At 36.8% G+C, this 17,542-nt stretch overlaps 1 protein-coding gene across 4 annotated transcripts in view; it reads right to left on the bottom strand.

The window, feature by feature from the left end:
* Positions 1-2,820: 2,820 nt before the first annotated feature.
* The window catches only part of LOC104849423 (dimethylaniline monooxygenase [N-oxide-forming] 3), an 18,034-nt gene continuing 3,312 nt past the window's right edge, over positions 2,821-17,542 (bottom strand). For 3 of the 4 annotated variants that reach the window (XM_010605855.2, XM_010605853.2, XM_010605854.2), the window contains 7 exons: positions 13,988-14,176; positions 11,032-11,194; positions 10,544-10,686; positions 10,032-10,231; positions 6,725-7,080; positions 4,576-4,648; positions 2,821-3,287 (listed from right to left, as the gene is read on the bottom strand). In XM_010605855.2, coding sequence (XP_010604157.1) covers positions 2,945-3,287; positions 4,576-4,648; positions 6,725-7,080; positions 10,032-10,231; positions 10,544-10,686; positions 11,032-11,194; positions 13,988-14,113 — 1,404 coding nt within the window. In that variant the 5' untranslated portion in view covers positions 14,114-14,176 and the 3' untranslated portion in view covers positions 2,821-2,944. Of the gene's footprint in view, positions 3,288-4,575; positions 4,649-6,724; positions 7,081-10,031; positions 10,232-10,543; positions 10,687-11,031; positions 11,195-13,987; positions 14,177-16,201; positions 16,571-17,542 lie in introns of those variants that run through there. The other variant, XM_019204785.2, reaches the window with a different exon arrangement.

Here is a 17,542-nt window from a genome sequence, read left to right as displayed (position 1 = left end):
TCAGATTTCCCACTTCTTCATGATTAGTCTTGGGAGGTAGTATTGTTATAGGAAATAATCCTGGAGATGAAATAGGGAATATATCTCCTAACCTGTTAGCTGTGTGATACACCAAGATTTTGTTCTCTAGAAATCAAAGAAGGAGTCCTATGAACAAGGGAGGGTAAGAGTAGAAATATGTTTATTCTGAGGGACAGAAGAGGACCCGAGTAGGTAGTCTGGGGATCCCATTTTACAGAGGAGTTTTATAGGGTGAAGCCCACATGGGTACAATGTGGGCCACAGCCCTGAACATCCAATAAGGTTACAAGTGTAGTCACTTAGGTACTAGTGGTCCAATTGGGAAACAAGTGTAGATGGAAAGAATAAAGATTCTCCTAGGAAGTGGCAGGTCCAGAGGTCTCTGGTCTCTGGGCTGACTGATGTATATCTAGACTTCATTAGGCCCAGTGTTTGTTCTTAGAGGAAGTATGTAGGTGTGGTCATCTGTCTTTATTTTGAGGCCTGGTCTTCAGCCAAGGTGTCTCTGGTTGCTGCTGTGGTGTTTCACCTTTGTTCTGACCCTCTAGAGGACCTACCCCATCTGACTGCCTATATTTTTACCTAACTCATCTGTCTAAAATAGTATGTGTGTAGGAATTTGTCAGTTTCTTCCAGATAATCTTCCAGGTATTATTTATTTTCGTGTGTGTGTGTGTGTGTGTGTGTGTGTGTGTGTGTGTGTGATCCATTGTTATTTAGAAGCATGTTGCTTACTTTCTATATTTTTGTGTATTTTGTTTTTCAAGTTTTATTTTGTTAGTACATGTTTATAGTACATAAAGGTCACCTTCATCTTAGGGAGCAGATACAGGTACATAACCTGTCTTGATTCTTTTTTATTCCTCTTCCCCTCCCATTCCACCTCCCTCCCTCCATCTGTAGATCCTCTTTCTCCATTTTCATTAATTGTGTTATTATGTTTAGTTCATGTTATAGCATGTAATGTTTACATGAATTATAGGTGTTTGGTGCATGTACATGCCACATCTTAAATCTTTTTACTCCCCCCCACCTTTCTCCCCTCCCCTTCTTGTCTCTTGAACCCCTTTCTGTTTGTAAAAGATTTATCTCCCTAATTCCTTTCATCAGTCTTTTATTTTAGTCTTTATTTATACTTTATATTTTTAAATGAGAGAAAACGTACAGTATTTAAGCTTGTGTGTCTTATTTCACTTAACATTATGTTATCCAGGTGTGTCCATTTTGCTACAAATGCCTCAAATTTATCCTTCTGTATAGCCAAGCAGTATTTCATTATGTATGGAGAGCAGATTTTCCTTATCCATTTGTCTGTTGATAGACATATACACTGCTTCCAAGATATAACTATTATGAATTGTGCTGCCATAAACATTGGTTTTCATGAGTCACTGTACTATGATGTCTTCAACCCTTTGGGGGAAGATACCTAGAAGGAGAATAGCTGGGTCAAATGGAGTTTTATTTTTAGTCCTTTAAGAAATCTCCATACTGGTAGCCATAATGGTTGTACTAATTTACATTCCCACCAACAATGTAGAAGTGTTTCTTTTTCACTGCAACCACACTAGGGTTTATTTGTATTTTTGAAGCTTTGATATGTTGAGAAATTGCTGATCCTTGAAGAGATATACTTTTACCTCCAAAGCTGAGAATTGTACAGACAGAGAAAATGTCTATCTCCTACTACAGAGCTCTTCACATAGAAACAGCTTCGTAAATATGTATTGCATGAATCAAATTTTTAAAAGGTTTTTTTTAGGGGACACCAGCCATGTCAAAACTTTGGCAATATAAAACCTATGTTTCAAAAAGTCTTCTGCAGCACAACAGTTTTTCATCCCTTTCTACTTAATGCTTTGTGTCAGACATTTGAGTGGAGCTGAGTAACCTTTAATTTCAACAAAAACTTGAGATGTTTAGTGGTTTGGACCTAGTTGCTGGGTACTGTTTCAAGCACTGAGGATTCAGCGATGGAAAAAATACTCCTGCTTTTGCAGAGATTACATTCTAACAAGGAGACATAGATAATAAAAAATTCTACATAGCCTGTGTCTCGTACCATGAAGAAAGTCAGAGCAGGGTGGGAGGGTAGAGAGTCACAGTGGATTGCGTTTTTACATAGTATAATGAGTGAACTGACATTGGAACAGACACTGGAATGAATGGTGATGTTAGTCACACGTAAAACTGAGTTTGAATAAGTATTTGCATTTGGGAAAAATATTCTCACTTCTGAGAAGAGTTTGAGGTTAGTATTTGGGACATTGCAGAAGATTCAGAGTCCCTCAGAGTGAATATTCTTTCCCACCACTTCTGCCAAAGCTGAAGAGAAAAGTAGATTTTAAAAGAGAAATGAAAAAAAGTAGAAATAGTAATAGAATAAGTGCGAAAGAATAAGAAGAGGAAGAAGAAACAGAAGAGAGGAGGAGGAGGAGAAAAGGGAGAGCTGGTATGTACAGAGAATTTTGGCTTTGGCCTCAGTACTGGGGTGAAAAAGTACTTTTGGCTTAAGAAATGTGAAACCTCTGAAAGTTTGAGAAGCCAAATGTTTGATTCAAAGCTATTCTTCCCATCCTGGGAATGCATATGGTCAATGGTTCTGTAGCCCTGTAGGTCAGCATCATATTTAATCCACCTACCTGCGTAAAAAATACAAAGAAAAATTTCATTTGGTTGTGTTTTTGCTATCTGACTACACCCTTTTAAGTATTTAAGACTTTGTAGATGAAAGTGAGAGAGTGAAAAAAAAAAACCTCTTGTGCTTCATTTGTTTAAACTGAATAAATACTTGAGGTATAAATGTATACAGTTATTTTTATGAGAGTAACATGCAAAATGAATGATTAAAATTATGAATTTTACATTGAGGTAATCATTAGGACATTGATAATAGGAGTTTTTTAAAATTATGGACCTGGAGTTAGATCAGCATAAGGAAAAGAGCAATGAACAGAATAGGAATGGCAAGAAACTTAAACAGATGGAAACACACAGAAGGCTTCTGAAGATCCCCAACAATTCGTGTGCTGGTCGGTTTCAGTGTCCGGTCCCACTGGGTCAGGATGGCATTTCTGGCTCCTGACCACTTCCCTGGGCCCACCAGCCTGAATTGGTAGGGGCTGCAAGGGCCAAAGAAAACTTCCACAGCCAACTTGGGGTCTGTGAGAAACAGCCACGGGATGTTGGGCTTCGCACCAATGAAGGAGGCCAGTTCATCCATGTAATCTATGTAATCTGTCTGTATGGTCTCACTTTTGCCAAACCTAGAGGTGGGAAGGAAGCACCACAGTGGATAAGCAAATTTTGTGAAGTAAAGGAAGAAGGAAAGCATCACATATCTTTTTATTAATGGGAATCAATGTCAGTCTTTTGTGTTAGTAAGGAAAATATTCCTTGTGTATTCTGAACTTTGTAGTTTAAAAAAAAAACCTTCAAAATGATCTCATTTGGAAAATCTGATGCTGCAGATCAGTTGAGAATAATATTTTTCATTCCCATTAACAAATAGATCATTGTACCTTGTTCCAGTGAGGTTATTTGTCCAGAGGTTATTCATTCATGGCCTCTGAGCTAATAAGTGACAGAGCTAGGAATGGAGCCGAGTGCTCCCGATTCATCCTCAGGCGTCTGTTTGAAGTCTCATCTACATCTGAAAGGATTTTGGGGCTAGAGAATATAATTCCACATCTATGTGTTCTCAAATTCCTTTGCTTTCTAATAATTTATGGGACCCCCTTGCTGTGATAAGAGATGTGATAAAAACACAGTACATTTAAAAAAATTACTACAGTGAAAGACTCATTGCCATTAATTCCCCTCAGCACGCTCCCCCTCCCCCTGAACAGATTTGTCGCATTGTTCTTGCCACTTTCTGAAGTTCTGGGAGTCCTCTGTCCTCTTCAGTGGGCTTCTTTGTTGTGGTGTTGTGATTGCTTTGATTTCCTGAACTGATTCAAAACATTTACTTTCATGGTCTTTTTGAATTTCAGGAAGAATCACAAGTCACACAGTGCCAGGCCCCTTGAACAAGGTGGATAAGCAAACACCATGTTTTCTGAGCTTGCCTTTCTCTGGGATGGCACTCAGCAGCAGCATTCAGGATATCTTTATATTTTGTAAAGACCCTCGTGAATAAGGGCTTCCAGAACTGCTTCAGAAAGTGGCAGGGATGATGGGATGTGTGTGCCCGAATGGAGGAGGATTATGTAGGGGGAGTTAATCACAATGTGTCTTTCACTATAGTGATTTCTCTAAAAAGTTTAAACACTCATCATATATTTTGATTATCCATATACTGCATAGACATGGAAAGATAAAACTGACTGTATAACACAGAGTCTTAGTCCTATTATCTGCATCTTGCACTTAAAAAGACAATACAATGTCAGGTGCAAATTACATCTGCGCTTATGTTTCTTCAATGAATGAAAGCAGCTCATAGCTGTCATTCTAATGGCTTCACTAAGTATCATTTAAGACAAAAAAATCCCAATTATTCACAAATTTTGATTTTCTATGTAAATATTAGACCACTGCACAGAATGCTCTTACAATTTGCGTTTTTTTCCCATTTTCTTATCAATGTCATCCATCATATCTTTCACAGAAGGCAAAACACAAGTTCCTTAAAAAGAAGAAAGACATGATAACAGTTAAGAGAGTCTAGCATGGAAACAGTCTGCCATTTTTCCTTTTAATGAGTTATGAAACATTAGTATTTATAATTTTTGGTCACTGTCCAGCAAAATAAAATCTTGGGGAAATGAATTGGTATTATTTTGAGATACACATAAAACTCATTCCTATTTGTGTTAGTCAGCTTTTCCTTCACTAGGACACAATACCTGACATCCACAACTTAAAGGAAGAGAAATTTAATTTGGTTCATGGTTTTGGGAAATTCACTTTATGGTTAGCTGACTCCAAGGCAGGAACATCATGGCAGAAGGGTGTGGCAATGCAAAGATGCTTAGTTCACAGCAGTCCTGGGCAGCAGAACAGCAAATGAGAGACTCTAAATAGTACAATGCCGACGACCACATATAGTACCCCAGGTCTCACCTCCCTGGCTCCCTCAGACACACTCAGAAGTGTTTTACTAATCCAGTCAGGTTGACATATCATGATTAGAGGTCGCACGAGTCTTCTATGAACTGGCACGTGTCACAAAAATTAAAAATCATTGCCTGAATAACTTCAAAATTTTGCTCCTAATTTATTGTCTGATGTTTAACCAGTTTCCAAGATTACACTCTAAGTTCTCTATCATATTTGTAAGAAGTTATTAACAAAGTATAGCCAAATAGAGGTGAATTGGTAAGATTTTTTTAAATTTTAAGGCAGAAAATTCATAGCAAATAATTCTTCTTTGCTAGAAAAGAGAATTTGCAGCGGATGAGATAAAGAACTTAGTGAATCCTCATCTCTAGAGATTCAACAGTTCTGGAATATTATTGAGAACACAGACTGTCCACGAGTGATGAAGGACTAAAGAGAGCCTCTGAGAAAAAAAAAAATCTTACTGGGGGATCGTCCCTAGAATTTCAGATTCGCACAGGTTTACAGGATTCTCAAAACAAAGACCAAAATATGTTTTTGTACTCAAAGACATGTCAAATTTCGGATGATTTCTTTGACAATCTTGGAACTATTTTGAATGAGATTAGAAGTCCTAATGTAGATATGATTGCTTAAACCCTACAGTGATTTGCTTAATTCCCCATGTCTGCAATCCTTACAGAAAGGGTCATTGAACAGTTTTTGTAAATATGGCCTAGTTCTGGACTTTGGAACCGGTATTGTCTTTGAGCAAGAGAAAGCACTGGGACAAAAAACTGTTCAGCTACTGCCATCGGGTCGCTTGTAACTAACTGGCTCTTCTGTCTGGGTACTGTAGTTCTCCAAAATAAGTTTGATTTCCTTATTTCACATTTCTCCTCAGCCTGAGCCCTTGCTCTGCATATTAATTCCCTCTCAGTGGCCTTGTTTCCTTTTGTCAGAGCCTAAATTATAACTCTTATTTGCACAGAGGGTGACTGTGTCACACTTTTAAAATTCCAATCTCCCTGGACCTGAACCCTGAGTGGATCTCTGAGTGGCATCTCCTGCCACCACCTTCCTGGCATTCCAGTTCTTGTGTCCCTCTTCTTTTTAAAGTATAGGAAGCCAGTTCTTCTACCAGCACATCTTAGAAACTGATCCTCTACCACACCTAGTATTTTCTGTCTCTAATCATCCACTGCTTTTTCTTAACTAACCATAGCAAGGAAGAAGATAGTTGCAGAAAACATGTTTTCCGTTATTATAAGTATCTTAAATTAGCTGGATGGTGGCTTGGAAACATCTTTTCTTAACCTTTCAAGCAATGTAATTCTATTGAGTTTTGACATCATAATTTTATGAAGTTGTCATACATTTAAGACCAAGAACTCTGGCAAGACCAAGAATTCTAAAATCTAATGAATGGTCTTGAACAATGATAAGCTCTAAAGAAATATAGTGACAAAAATTCTCCTAATAATATCTTACTATTGCATAGGATAATCCAAAGTGATGTATTTTAAATTGCTTATAAAATGTAGCACCCCAGAATATGAGTATGAAAAATTGGATGGGGTCCTTATAAGAAGCATTATTGTTCTTACAAAGACTCAGAGGCATTCTCATTAGCATCCAGCAGTGAATTTCTTTGTCTACCTACCCTTTATCACTTGTGCTGCCCAGCGGGCCTGGAGGTCAGTTGTAGGGATGGCAGCCCCAAGAGACTGGACAAGGCCAATCACAGCCAAGGTTGACTTCTCTAGTTGAGGAGGGAAGATGCCTTTAAACAAAGTCACCACATTGTTTCTGCTTCTGATGATGGATTCATCAAGGAAGGGGTAGGCATAACCATATCCTGTTGCAAAGATGACACAGTCAATAGCCTCAAACATGGTCCCATCCTCAAAAATGGCTGCCGTCTTCGTGAACTTCTTCACATTAGGCTTGATGGACACGGTGCCACACAGGATGCGAGCTGGGAGCTCATCATTGAACACGGGCTCTTTCCTCAGGGTTCTGTATGGGTGATAGATACAGTAAATTTCAGTAAATCAGGCAGTAAATTTCACCTTTGTCTTGTTAATTCACATATAAATCAATAAGGAAGGAAATGATTACCCAAGATGTTTTTTCCTGAGCCATGAATTGTTATCAATATCGTTGAAGAACAAAACTGAATTGAAATAATATTGTGAAGAACTTGCTCTTTGCTGGCCTTCTGCCTAGTTTCCATAGTCTTTCTCTTTTCTTCTAAAGTGAAATCTTCATAAATCTCCAAAAAACACACCCACATCCATTCCCCTAATAAAGCCTTACTTAGAAAAAACACCAGTGTAAAAGTACCTGATACTTGAATTTCTTCTTTGCTACTTATTACTTGTGAACACTGATAAGGTTAAGGTTTCTTAAATCTTCTGTGTCTCATTTTTCTTAGTTGAAATAGTAATGACATTTATATATACCTCAGGGAATCAGGAGGTCCAAATAATAAGAAAAATGTTGCAGTATCTAGCACATATATGGTGCTAAAAATATTAGCTGCTATTCTTATTACAGTTTACTCCAAACTGGTCATTGTAACATAAAGAAAATAAAATAAGATAAAGAGACTGAAAGGCTGGGAAGCTGTAGCAGATGGACTTTCACAGAGGGATGAATTTGGAGCCCTGGGCAGACAACAGCACAACTCAGGTGAGGGATGGAGCACACAGAAATGTAATGCCAGAAGAAGGAGGGAGCCAGTCTGTAGCTTTGGCCACTGGAAGTTTGAAAAGAGAGCTTCTGACTATTTTTCATTCTATAGTATATCTACATCAGGGTGGACTTAAGTGAATTTGAATAATGTTGAAAGAGAGGGTTCACTGTGTTATCAAGTTATGTATGTGGCTGTGGGAGCTGTGAAAGAAAAGCCACAGGGAGAGCACTGGGGAGAAAATTGAGCCAGACGGCAGGATGAGTTGGAATCCTGGTTGGAGAACTGCTTGCATGTATTACCTGCCACTTATTTTACATCCACTGCCCTGGGTCTCTCCGCCCCCAGCACCGCCTTGAGATCGCTCTCGTCAGTGCTGTCAGAATCACACTGCAGATTAAATGGTCCCGCTCGCATGTGCTGTTTGAGTCAGCTCCTAGGAGCACTTCACAGAGTTGATGGCTTCCTGCCCTTTGAAGCACTGTCTCCGTCTTGCTTGCAGGTTGCCATTTTCTCCGTCTCTTTTCTACCTACCTGGTTGTTCTTTCTTAGTCTCTGCTGCTGGATTTTTATCTCTGCCCTACTTCTAAATCACGGAACGCCCGACGGCTTAGCCCTCAGACCTTTCGCCTTCTCCACCTCCATACGTTCTTCCTGAGATCTCACCAAATTTAACCTTTATTTTGTTTTGTTTTGTGGGTCCTACTGCCACTCAATATTTTTTTTCTACCTGAATAGTGAATAAACATTCCAATTTTGATATGTTTAAAACTAAACCTTTCCTCTCCCCTACAGTGTTCTAGATCTGTAAATGTCAACTCCATCCTTGCTCTGATCAAAAGACTTGAAGATACCCTTGATCTGTGTTAGCTTTTACATCCTTTATCCAGGTCCTGTTTAGGCTGAATCGGCCCACTTCGGACCACTCACTGCTAGTCGTCCTAGTCTAAGCCACTATTCTGTCCCCCGAGTTGTTTTGTTTTGTTTTGTTTTTACAGTAGCGTTTTAACTGATCTTTTTATCTCTGCCTGTGCCCTACTTCCCTACATTGGATGAGGGCCCTGCAGTTAAAGTGTCTAATGTTACCTTAGACCTCATAAATAAGGCTCAGCTGCCGACAGCTCCCTGTCCCTTTTACACCTCCTCGGTCTATAGTCATATTTCCAGTTACTCTCCTGGTGTTCCCCTTTTTCCCTTTTTTCTCCAGAAGTTCGGCCCTGCTGCTGATCATGACATCCATGCCCTTGAAAAGCTGACGCCCAGGGTGAACCACCCACCCTGGGTGTCCACATGGCACAAGTCCTGCTCTCCTTCGGGGCTTTACTAGGAGTCTTCTCCCCAAGACCCATTCTTCGGACTCTTGAAAATTATCTTCATGGCACTTACCATTGCCCTTACCCGCTTTGTTTTCCTATCCATAGCGCATATCACCATATGCTCTCCTGCTATTTTTACTGTCTGTTTCCCGATACTGCCCTTAGAAGGTAAGTCCCATGAGGGTAGAATTCATACCGGTTTCTTATTCACTGCTGCATCCACGAAGCTCAACACTGGACGTGGCACATAGCAAATGCTTAATTTATATTCCCTGAATTAATGAATTCACTCTGGTGGGAACTGTTTGGGTTTTTCACCTCAGGTCAAAGTCATTTCATACCATGTGTTAAGCTTGGAGAAATTACAGAAGAAAATGAGGAGAAAACCAAAGATGAAAGACTCATAGTTGAAGTTCGGAGGAATCCACTAAAAGGGTGATGAGAATGCCGTGCAGGGAGAGTTCTCTAGCCTTGCTGAACTTTAGTCTGACAAATGTGAGGCACCAGAGCAAGCAGCTGGGAACAAGAGGCTCAGGGGACAGGTAGGTCTAGGTTGGTTTTGGATGCTGTTTCTACTTGCTGGCTGTGAGACTTCGGTAGAGTTATTAACTACATTGAACCTCAATTTTCTCACCTGTAAAATGGGGATACTTTAAGTTCTATAGTTTTTGTGAGAATACAATGAGCTATTGCACATCAGAGCCTTTATAGAGACTTGATAAAACTGACATGTTTTAAGTAATTAACACATCCTTACTATTATTGTCATTATCGTAGGAACTAATTCCTTAAATATTACAAAATCTTCTGGCTGTACACTTCTAGTAAGGAGAATACACGTGTGCAAATCCCTCCTAATATTTGTGGTTCTTGATTTGCCTTGAAGTTACAACATACATTAAGAGTTGCTGACCCTGAAAGGAAAGTCAGCTGGTAGATGGTATTCAACTCTACATTACCCATTTAAAGGCATCAGTCCGTAGTTCTCATGCTTGAATCTTGCATTCATCTGCTTCACATACCACCAGTCAGAGACTGCTGTTGGTAAGTTGTTCTTCAGGAGGGTTTGGAATCGAGTGATAAACACCATATCCCAAGGATAACCATCATCCCAGACCCGGCTCATAACCCAGGATCCACTTCTGGAGCTGATCATGACCTTCAAATATACCAAATCAATCATGAAAGTGGTGAGATTTGCAGTGAACATTGTGATATGCTCCCCCAAATGCTCTTTTTGAGTGGATTTAATACCCTAGCTCTTGGAATGCAATCCTTCAGCTGTCAGCCTTGTGGGAGCCACTTTGGCTGAGGAAATAGGCCTCACTCAGGTTCTTACACACTCTGCCACTTATTTTTCGAATCAGGTACCTGGTCCTTTCTTCCACCCCACATCACATCATATCTTTCAAGTGATAACAAGGGTTTCTGTCCCAGTAACGTGGCCCCCTGTGCACACGGGACGCAGTACCTGCTCAGCCGTGTGGCTGAGTTCCGCAGCAATGTCACAGCCTGAGTTCCCCAGGCCAATCACCAGGACACGCTTCCCCTTCCATATTCCTGGTTCCTTATAGTCCCTGCTGTGGAGGCACTGGCCTTTAAAATCCTTTAGTCCTGCGTGAAAAGTGGGAAACTTAAGAATCAGTTTGATTTCCATTAAGAAATAAAACAAAGTGCTTTAACAGAGGTCAACTTGTGCCTAAATTCAGACCTCAAAATATGGAATTTTAGTGCTTCAAACATATTAGATATAACCCAAAATATTTTAATTTAACTTGTTTGTAGTTTCCTTTTTTTTTTCCATAAAAGATTGTCCTAGTTTGGATATAGTTGGATTATATCACTCGTGTACTGGAAGCTTGGTCACCAGTGTAGTGGAGTTGAGGGGACCAGTGAAGCCATCATCAGTATATTTGTTCTTGTCAGGTATGTGCATGGCAGACTACATGTCAGGCTTACCCGGGAAGGACTCCTTTGGTATGTTGGGGTACACATGATGTCCAGAACAGATCATTACAGCATCAAAGATAGTTGACTCTTTTTTACCATCCTTTTCAGTGGTAATATCCCATTGGCCAGTAACTGAGAAATCACAACGTTTAGTTACACTGGTTACGAGTCTCTATGAGAAATACACAGAAAGAGCCTTCTTGTCTATGCTAATAGGTAGCTTTGGCAAAAGCAGTATGAAAAAATCCTTAATAAATAATAGCTTAGAAAATGCTTAATTCATTAGTGAGGTAGAAGTAAATTACAAATTGAAAATTACCTCAGAATAAATCAAAATATTGCACAATGGCCCAGCACACATGTGCACATACACAAACACAAACATGCGCACACACAAACACACATTTTATTCTTGCATGATATCTTATGCATGGCCAGTGTTTTCTGCAGTACAAGAGTGACACTCCTTTGAAATATGATGTGACAGTGAATTCAGTCATGGTTTACAAAAAGTGGAAAACACATTAAGCAACCTGGCAGCAAATGGTATTTGTAATAGTTGCCACCTCCTTACCTGTCTAGCTATTTCCCTTTGCATTATTATTATTGTATTAAAATAAAAGACATCTTCTATATTCAGGACCCAAGTTTATTGTGTGTATGTCACCTACGAAGCTTATTGAAGCCACCTAGGAAGCACTGTTGGGCCACTTTTCCAGATGTTTTGGTTTTCTAAGTTGAGTATTAGGCACAAAATCTTAAGTTTCTAGCCCTTCTTAAGTGATAGTGATGCTACCCTTATTGATTAAGATTAGCAATAAATATTTATTCACAGCTAAGCAAGTACTTGTTGGTACTTTTTAATTCTTCTGGTTATATTGGAAGAAGAATCTTTATTTAATAGTAATTATTTTTTAAACCATGCTGTATAGTATTTCATACTGATTAGAGAAGGCACATACACCTATGTAAGACATCTTTACTTATGAAATATAATTTTAAAATGCTCTTATGATTTTCCACACAATTTGTTTAGAACAACTCTAGCATTATTAATTAATGCTATTATAAGTGACACTTTTTGGAATTATAGTTTACATTTGTTGCTAATTTCAGAAATGTAATCAAGTTATATGTACTGATTTTACAGTGTGCTTCCTTGATTAACTTGTTGTATTATTTCTGTAATAATAATGTAGACTCTTTTGGGTTTATCATAAATACAACCACATCTCCTGTAGTAATGATGTTCTTCTTTCAAGTTATCATTCTCTTTCCTTTGCTTACTGTATCATTTCTAAAATTTAAGTCTATTGGCAGGAGCAATAATAATTAAGAATCCTCACCTTTTTCTGGATTTTAAAGGAAATCCTTTTAACTTTCTACTGTTTAGTATAGCACCTTTCAGTAGAAACATAATAAAATTTTCCTAGTAGTCTTATTCAAAAGTAAAAAGATTTATGATTCAACCAATCCCACCTATTATAGCTATTTCCATGTAATCAAAATGAAGATATTAGTGAAACTTCTTACATTTTTTCATAGTAAGACTTTGAAATCCTACGTGCACTTCACACTTATTATCACATCTCTATGCTGTGGCTAGTGGCTACCATACTGAGCAGTGCAGATTTAAGACAATGTTCTTCTCTTAGTGGGTCCAGAAACTTCCCTTCTGATCTTAGTTTGGTGATAGTTTTTTTCCTTTCAAACATAATTGAGTGTTAAATTTAATGGATTTGTTAATAAGCATATAATTTTCTTCCTGTAAAAGTTTTTTTGTAGTGAATTAAATTCTTGTATTTATAATACAGCAAAATACTCTTCCATCTTTGGGCAAAATTCAATTCAGTAGAGGCTGCTAAAGACTGGTAATTATTTTTAATACTATGTTGGTTTCATTTTTTTAAGGCTTTCAGGTTGATTATAATAAGGGAAATGGGTCTGTAATTTTCCTATTTCATATTATCCTTTCTGCATTTGATAATGTAATTAAATGAGTTTGTAAATCTTACTTCATTTCCTAGCTTCTAAGAGTTTATAAAATATTTAAGTAATCTGTTCATTGAAAATCCTGAAGTACCCACCTATAGAACTCATTATTTTTCTTAGAGGAAAAATTTTAATTTCTAAGTCAAAAGAATCATAAATAATGAAATATTTGTTTAGACTTTATATTTCTTCTTGAATTGTGGTAATTTTTTAAGAAAAAAGATTTTTAAATTTACCCAATTAAAACATTATCTGGTAAATAATTTTATAGTATTATATTTTAAATTTTTATCTATACCTATATTCTACTTTTTCTTCCAATGTTATTTATTTGTGGATTTGTGCACTCTTTTAACTGTCAGCTCTTTTATTTTCCTAAACTTTTTGAAGATTGAACATCTCATTTTGTTTTCTATTTAGCTAATTTCTTTCATTATACCCTTTCTGTTTTTAAGGTTAATTTTGATTTTAGCAAATTTCTGAAACTTTACCTTATTGCTTTTAAACCTTTCTTGTTTTCTATCACAAGTATTTAAATGTTACAATTTCATGAAAATACAGATTTCTTTCTGTACTAATAGACTCTAAATTAATGTGTAGTTCTATTTTAAATTTTTTAAATTAAATTTTTGCTTTGCTCTGTATGTTATTTAGAAAAAATGTTTAATTTCTAAATTCATGTGGTTTTTTTGTTTTTGTTTTCATTTATTTATGTTGGGGTTTTTTGTTGTTGTTGTTTTTGCAATTATTTCTTTGTTGCCATTTTGGTCTAAAAACTATGTGATCAAGTTTTGTAACTTTCTCGTGTATTCTTAAGAAGGTGTATTTGCCAGGTCTAGGATTAAAGAAACCAGACTGTTAAAAAAATATTGGCAAATAAGAAAGGGATACTGAAAGGAAAAAGTGGGGGAATAGAGCAACACATGTGGACTTTATCATTATGTCTAACACCAACTTGATGATAAGATCTTACCTCAAATTGTATATATTTCAGAAGGTCCTTTTCTCTGGCAAATGCAGTGATATATTCTTGAAGCTTGCCATGGTAGATAAAGTTGGGGAAGTCATCAGGAAATGGGACATCAGGAAAACACATCATCTCTTTGGAAGAGTTGGTAAAGACCGATTTGTAAATACTAGCCCTGCCCTCCTCTGCATGGTTCTATGAGTGAATGGGTTCAGATGGAAGAAAACAGGTAAATTAATATGTCGATCATGATTAGGGCCAGGTCTATGTAACTGCACTGATTGGAGTTGGCCTTTACACACAAGTAAATTCAGTAAGAAGACCCACAAATTCACTTAAATCGTTGATGCTAATCACAGAAACTTATCAAGACAATTAGAGAATAGACAAAAATATACTTTTATATTTTCTTTTCTAAGGAAAGTAATTTAATTATATCCTTTGAGAAAAATGTAACCAGAATTTTGTTCCTTTGAAGCATTAACTACAATGACAGGCGTTTTCTAAATTTTAACTTTGTATGATTTCATCATTTCAACACATGAACATCAGCTTCTAGTGGTCAATTTATAAAAACAAACAGTAACAGCATGTTTCCAAAGATTTATGTGATTCGTAAACATGAACATTTTTGAATGAAATATTTTGAAAACCAAACTCAGAATTTCTGCTGTATATAAAATAATGTAGCTATTTTGAACCAAACACATTGAATTTATAGGCATCACATGCTTTTGGAGCATTTATGTAAGCAATACACTTTTAACTTTCAGAAATGCAAAAATATCTGAATTGGTTATACGAACACTGAGAAGCCACAGAACCATGCTATTAAGTGATAATGAAAAAAGAAAGGCCCACTAAAGAAAGATGATCAGCAATGACTGTTGTGGTTCTCAGCTTTAGGTGAACACTGGAAAAAACTGGGGTGATTTTAAAAAATCACAGAGTTAGGTCTTACTCTCAAAGAATTTTATTTAGTTGGTCAGGAGTTTTAAATACTCCTCAGTTCCAATGTTCAGCCAAGGTTGGTAGTCACGATGTGTAGTGAAACAAACAGAAGTTAATGACCAACAAACTCAGTAGAGCATATCTTCCAACCTATTTGTTATGGCTGGGCTCTCTGAAATGCAATATGTTAGACTGAATAAAAGACAGTGCCTTTCAGCAAATGCAACTAGGAGCATACCTAAGAGGTAAATCTTAATTTAGCTTTCCTGAACCACAAAGGTAGTTTTTGACTGGGCCACTAGTCTGGATGAAATGTCTTTCTTTCTTAAAACAGAAGTGCTTAATCTGCTAAAAATAGGCAATACTTTTAAAGTCATAGGTGTAGGCAAGAACTCCCTCAACAGAACTCTGCCCAGGAAATGGTTCCAAGAATCAATAAATGGAACCACATCAAATTAAAAAGGTTCTGTACTACAAAAAAACAACCAACAGAATGAAAAGACAACATTACCTGCTATTCTTCAAGGAGGATTAATATCTAGAATATATATAAAGAACTCAAAAAATTAGACACCCTCAAAATAAAAGACACTAAAAAAATGGGCAAGTGAAATGAAATGTACAGAAGTACAAATGGTCAATAAATACTTGAAGAAATGCTCAGCATCACTGGCCATTAAAGAAGCACAAATTAAATAAACAGCAGGATTCCACCTTACCCCAGAAAGAATGGCCATCACCAAAAAAATAAATAATAACAAATGCTGGAAAGGCTGCAGGGGAAAAAGGAACCCTTCTACAATGCTGGTGGGAATGTAAACTAATAGAAACACTATGGAAATCAGTACGGAGAGTCCTCAAAAATCTAAAACCAGAAATTTCACTTTTAGGTATCTTTCTTAAAGACTTAAAACCACCATATTAGAGTGATACACGCATATCCATATTTACAGCAGCACAATTCATACTAGCTAAACCCTGTAAGCAGCTTATATGTCCATCAACAGATGAGTGGATAAAGAAAATGTGATATTTTCACATAATGGGTTCTACTCATATAAAGGCAGATAAACTTGAATCACTCATTGGTACATGTACCAATCCTCTACAAGGAATGTAAATATTATGTACTGCAAACGTGTACTAATAAAAATAAAATAAAATATGCATATATAAGTATATATACATATATATGTATCACTTTTCCATTACTGTAACAAAATACCCAACACCCACAATGTAAAGGAAGAAAGGCTTATTTTGGCTCACAGTTTCAGAGTGTTCTGTCCATGGTTGGCAGGCTCCAAGGTAGAACCAGCATAGTAGAAGAAGAGCTGCTCAGCTGAAGAGAGCTGCTTTTCATAGGTGAAGAGAGCTGCTCAGTCCATAGTGGCCATGAAGCGGGGAGGGACTAAAGGACCAATTACAAACCCTTCTATCTTGTGCCTTTGATGGCCTCCTTTTTCTGCCTGGCCCTACCTTCTAACAGCACAGTCAGCTATGAATACAGCAATGGCTCAATCCACTGATTCATACAGGGCTCCCATGATCTGAACATTTTTCTCAAATCTCCAAATCTGAACATAGGAGTCTTTTGGAGGACATTTTAGATCTAAACCATAATACCATGCTATCCAAAGTGATATACAGATTCAATGCAATACCCAGCAAAATACCAGTAGTATTCTGTACAAAACTAGAGCAAATAATCCCAAAACTTATAAGGAAACATAAAAGACCTCAATTAGCCATAGCAATCTTAAGCAAAAATAACAACAAAACAAAACATAAGCTAGAATCATTATATTACTTGATGTCAAAATAAACTAGAAAACCATGGTAATCAAAACAGCATGACATTGACATAGAGATGCGCAGACCAGTGGAACAGAAAAGAATGCCTCAAAATTACCCCATGCATTTATAGCCAACTGATTCTTGGCAGAGGTACCAAAAACCCACCTGAAACTTTAAGATCATTGTTTGAATAATAAGAGGACCTTTGCTAACTTCATTTTTTCAATGAGTGGATCATGTGACAATGTTATATAAATCTAACCAAATACAGTAAAAATTTACTGTACATAGTTTCTACTAAATGTTTAAAAAATGAAGAAAAAAGATAAATAGGAAGTAGGGAGAAGTTCTAATAATTCCCCAAGTTATATATTCTGTAGTTGCAAAAATATTTCAATATATATAGTAATTTCTTTCACTTTTACTGCTAGGTCCTCTTAGTTCATTGAAAAGAAAGTTTTGTACTATTATCTGTTTGTTTCTTTTTTGTAAGAGTTTTTTTATCTATGACTCATGGTAAAATTTTGGCTATTCTATTAAGATAATGGTACATATTTTTGGATGCTATTGTAAAAGGAATTTTTTCCCTTATTTCTCTTTCTGTCTGTCTGTTATTTGTGTATAGAAAGGCTATTGATTTTTGGGTATTCACCTTGTATCCAGATACTTTACTGAATCTGTCAATTAAGTCTAGAAGTTTTTTGGTGGAGTTTTTTGGATCTTCAATGTAGAGTATCATATCATCAGCAAATAATGATAGTTTAACTTCTTCCTTTCCTATCTTTATTGCTTTAATTTCTTTCTCTTGTCTAA

This window comes from Fukomys damarensis, unplaced genomic scaffold (assembly GCF_012274545.1).
Source record: "Fukomys damarensis isolate Sample0158 unplaced genomic scaffold, DMR_v1.0_HiC HiC_scaffold_11, whole genome shotgun sequence".
In the NCBI taxonomy this organism is placed as follows: Eukaryota; Metazoa; Chordata; class Mammalia; order Rodentia; family Bathyergidae; genus Fukomys; species Fukomys damarensis.
Note: the sequence above shows the minus strand (reverse complement) of the source record. Positions and strands in the feature narration are given on the sequence as shown.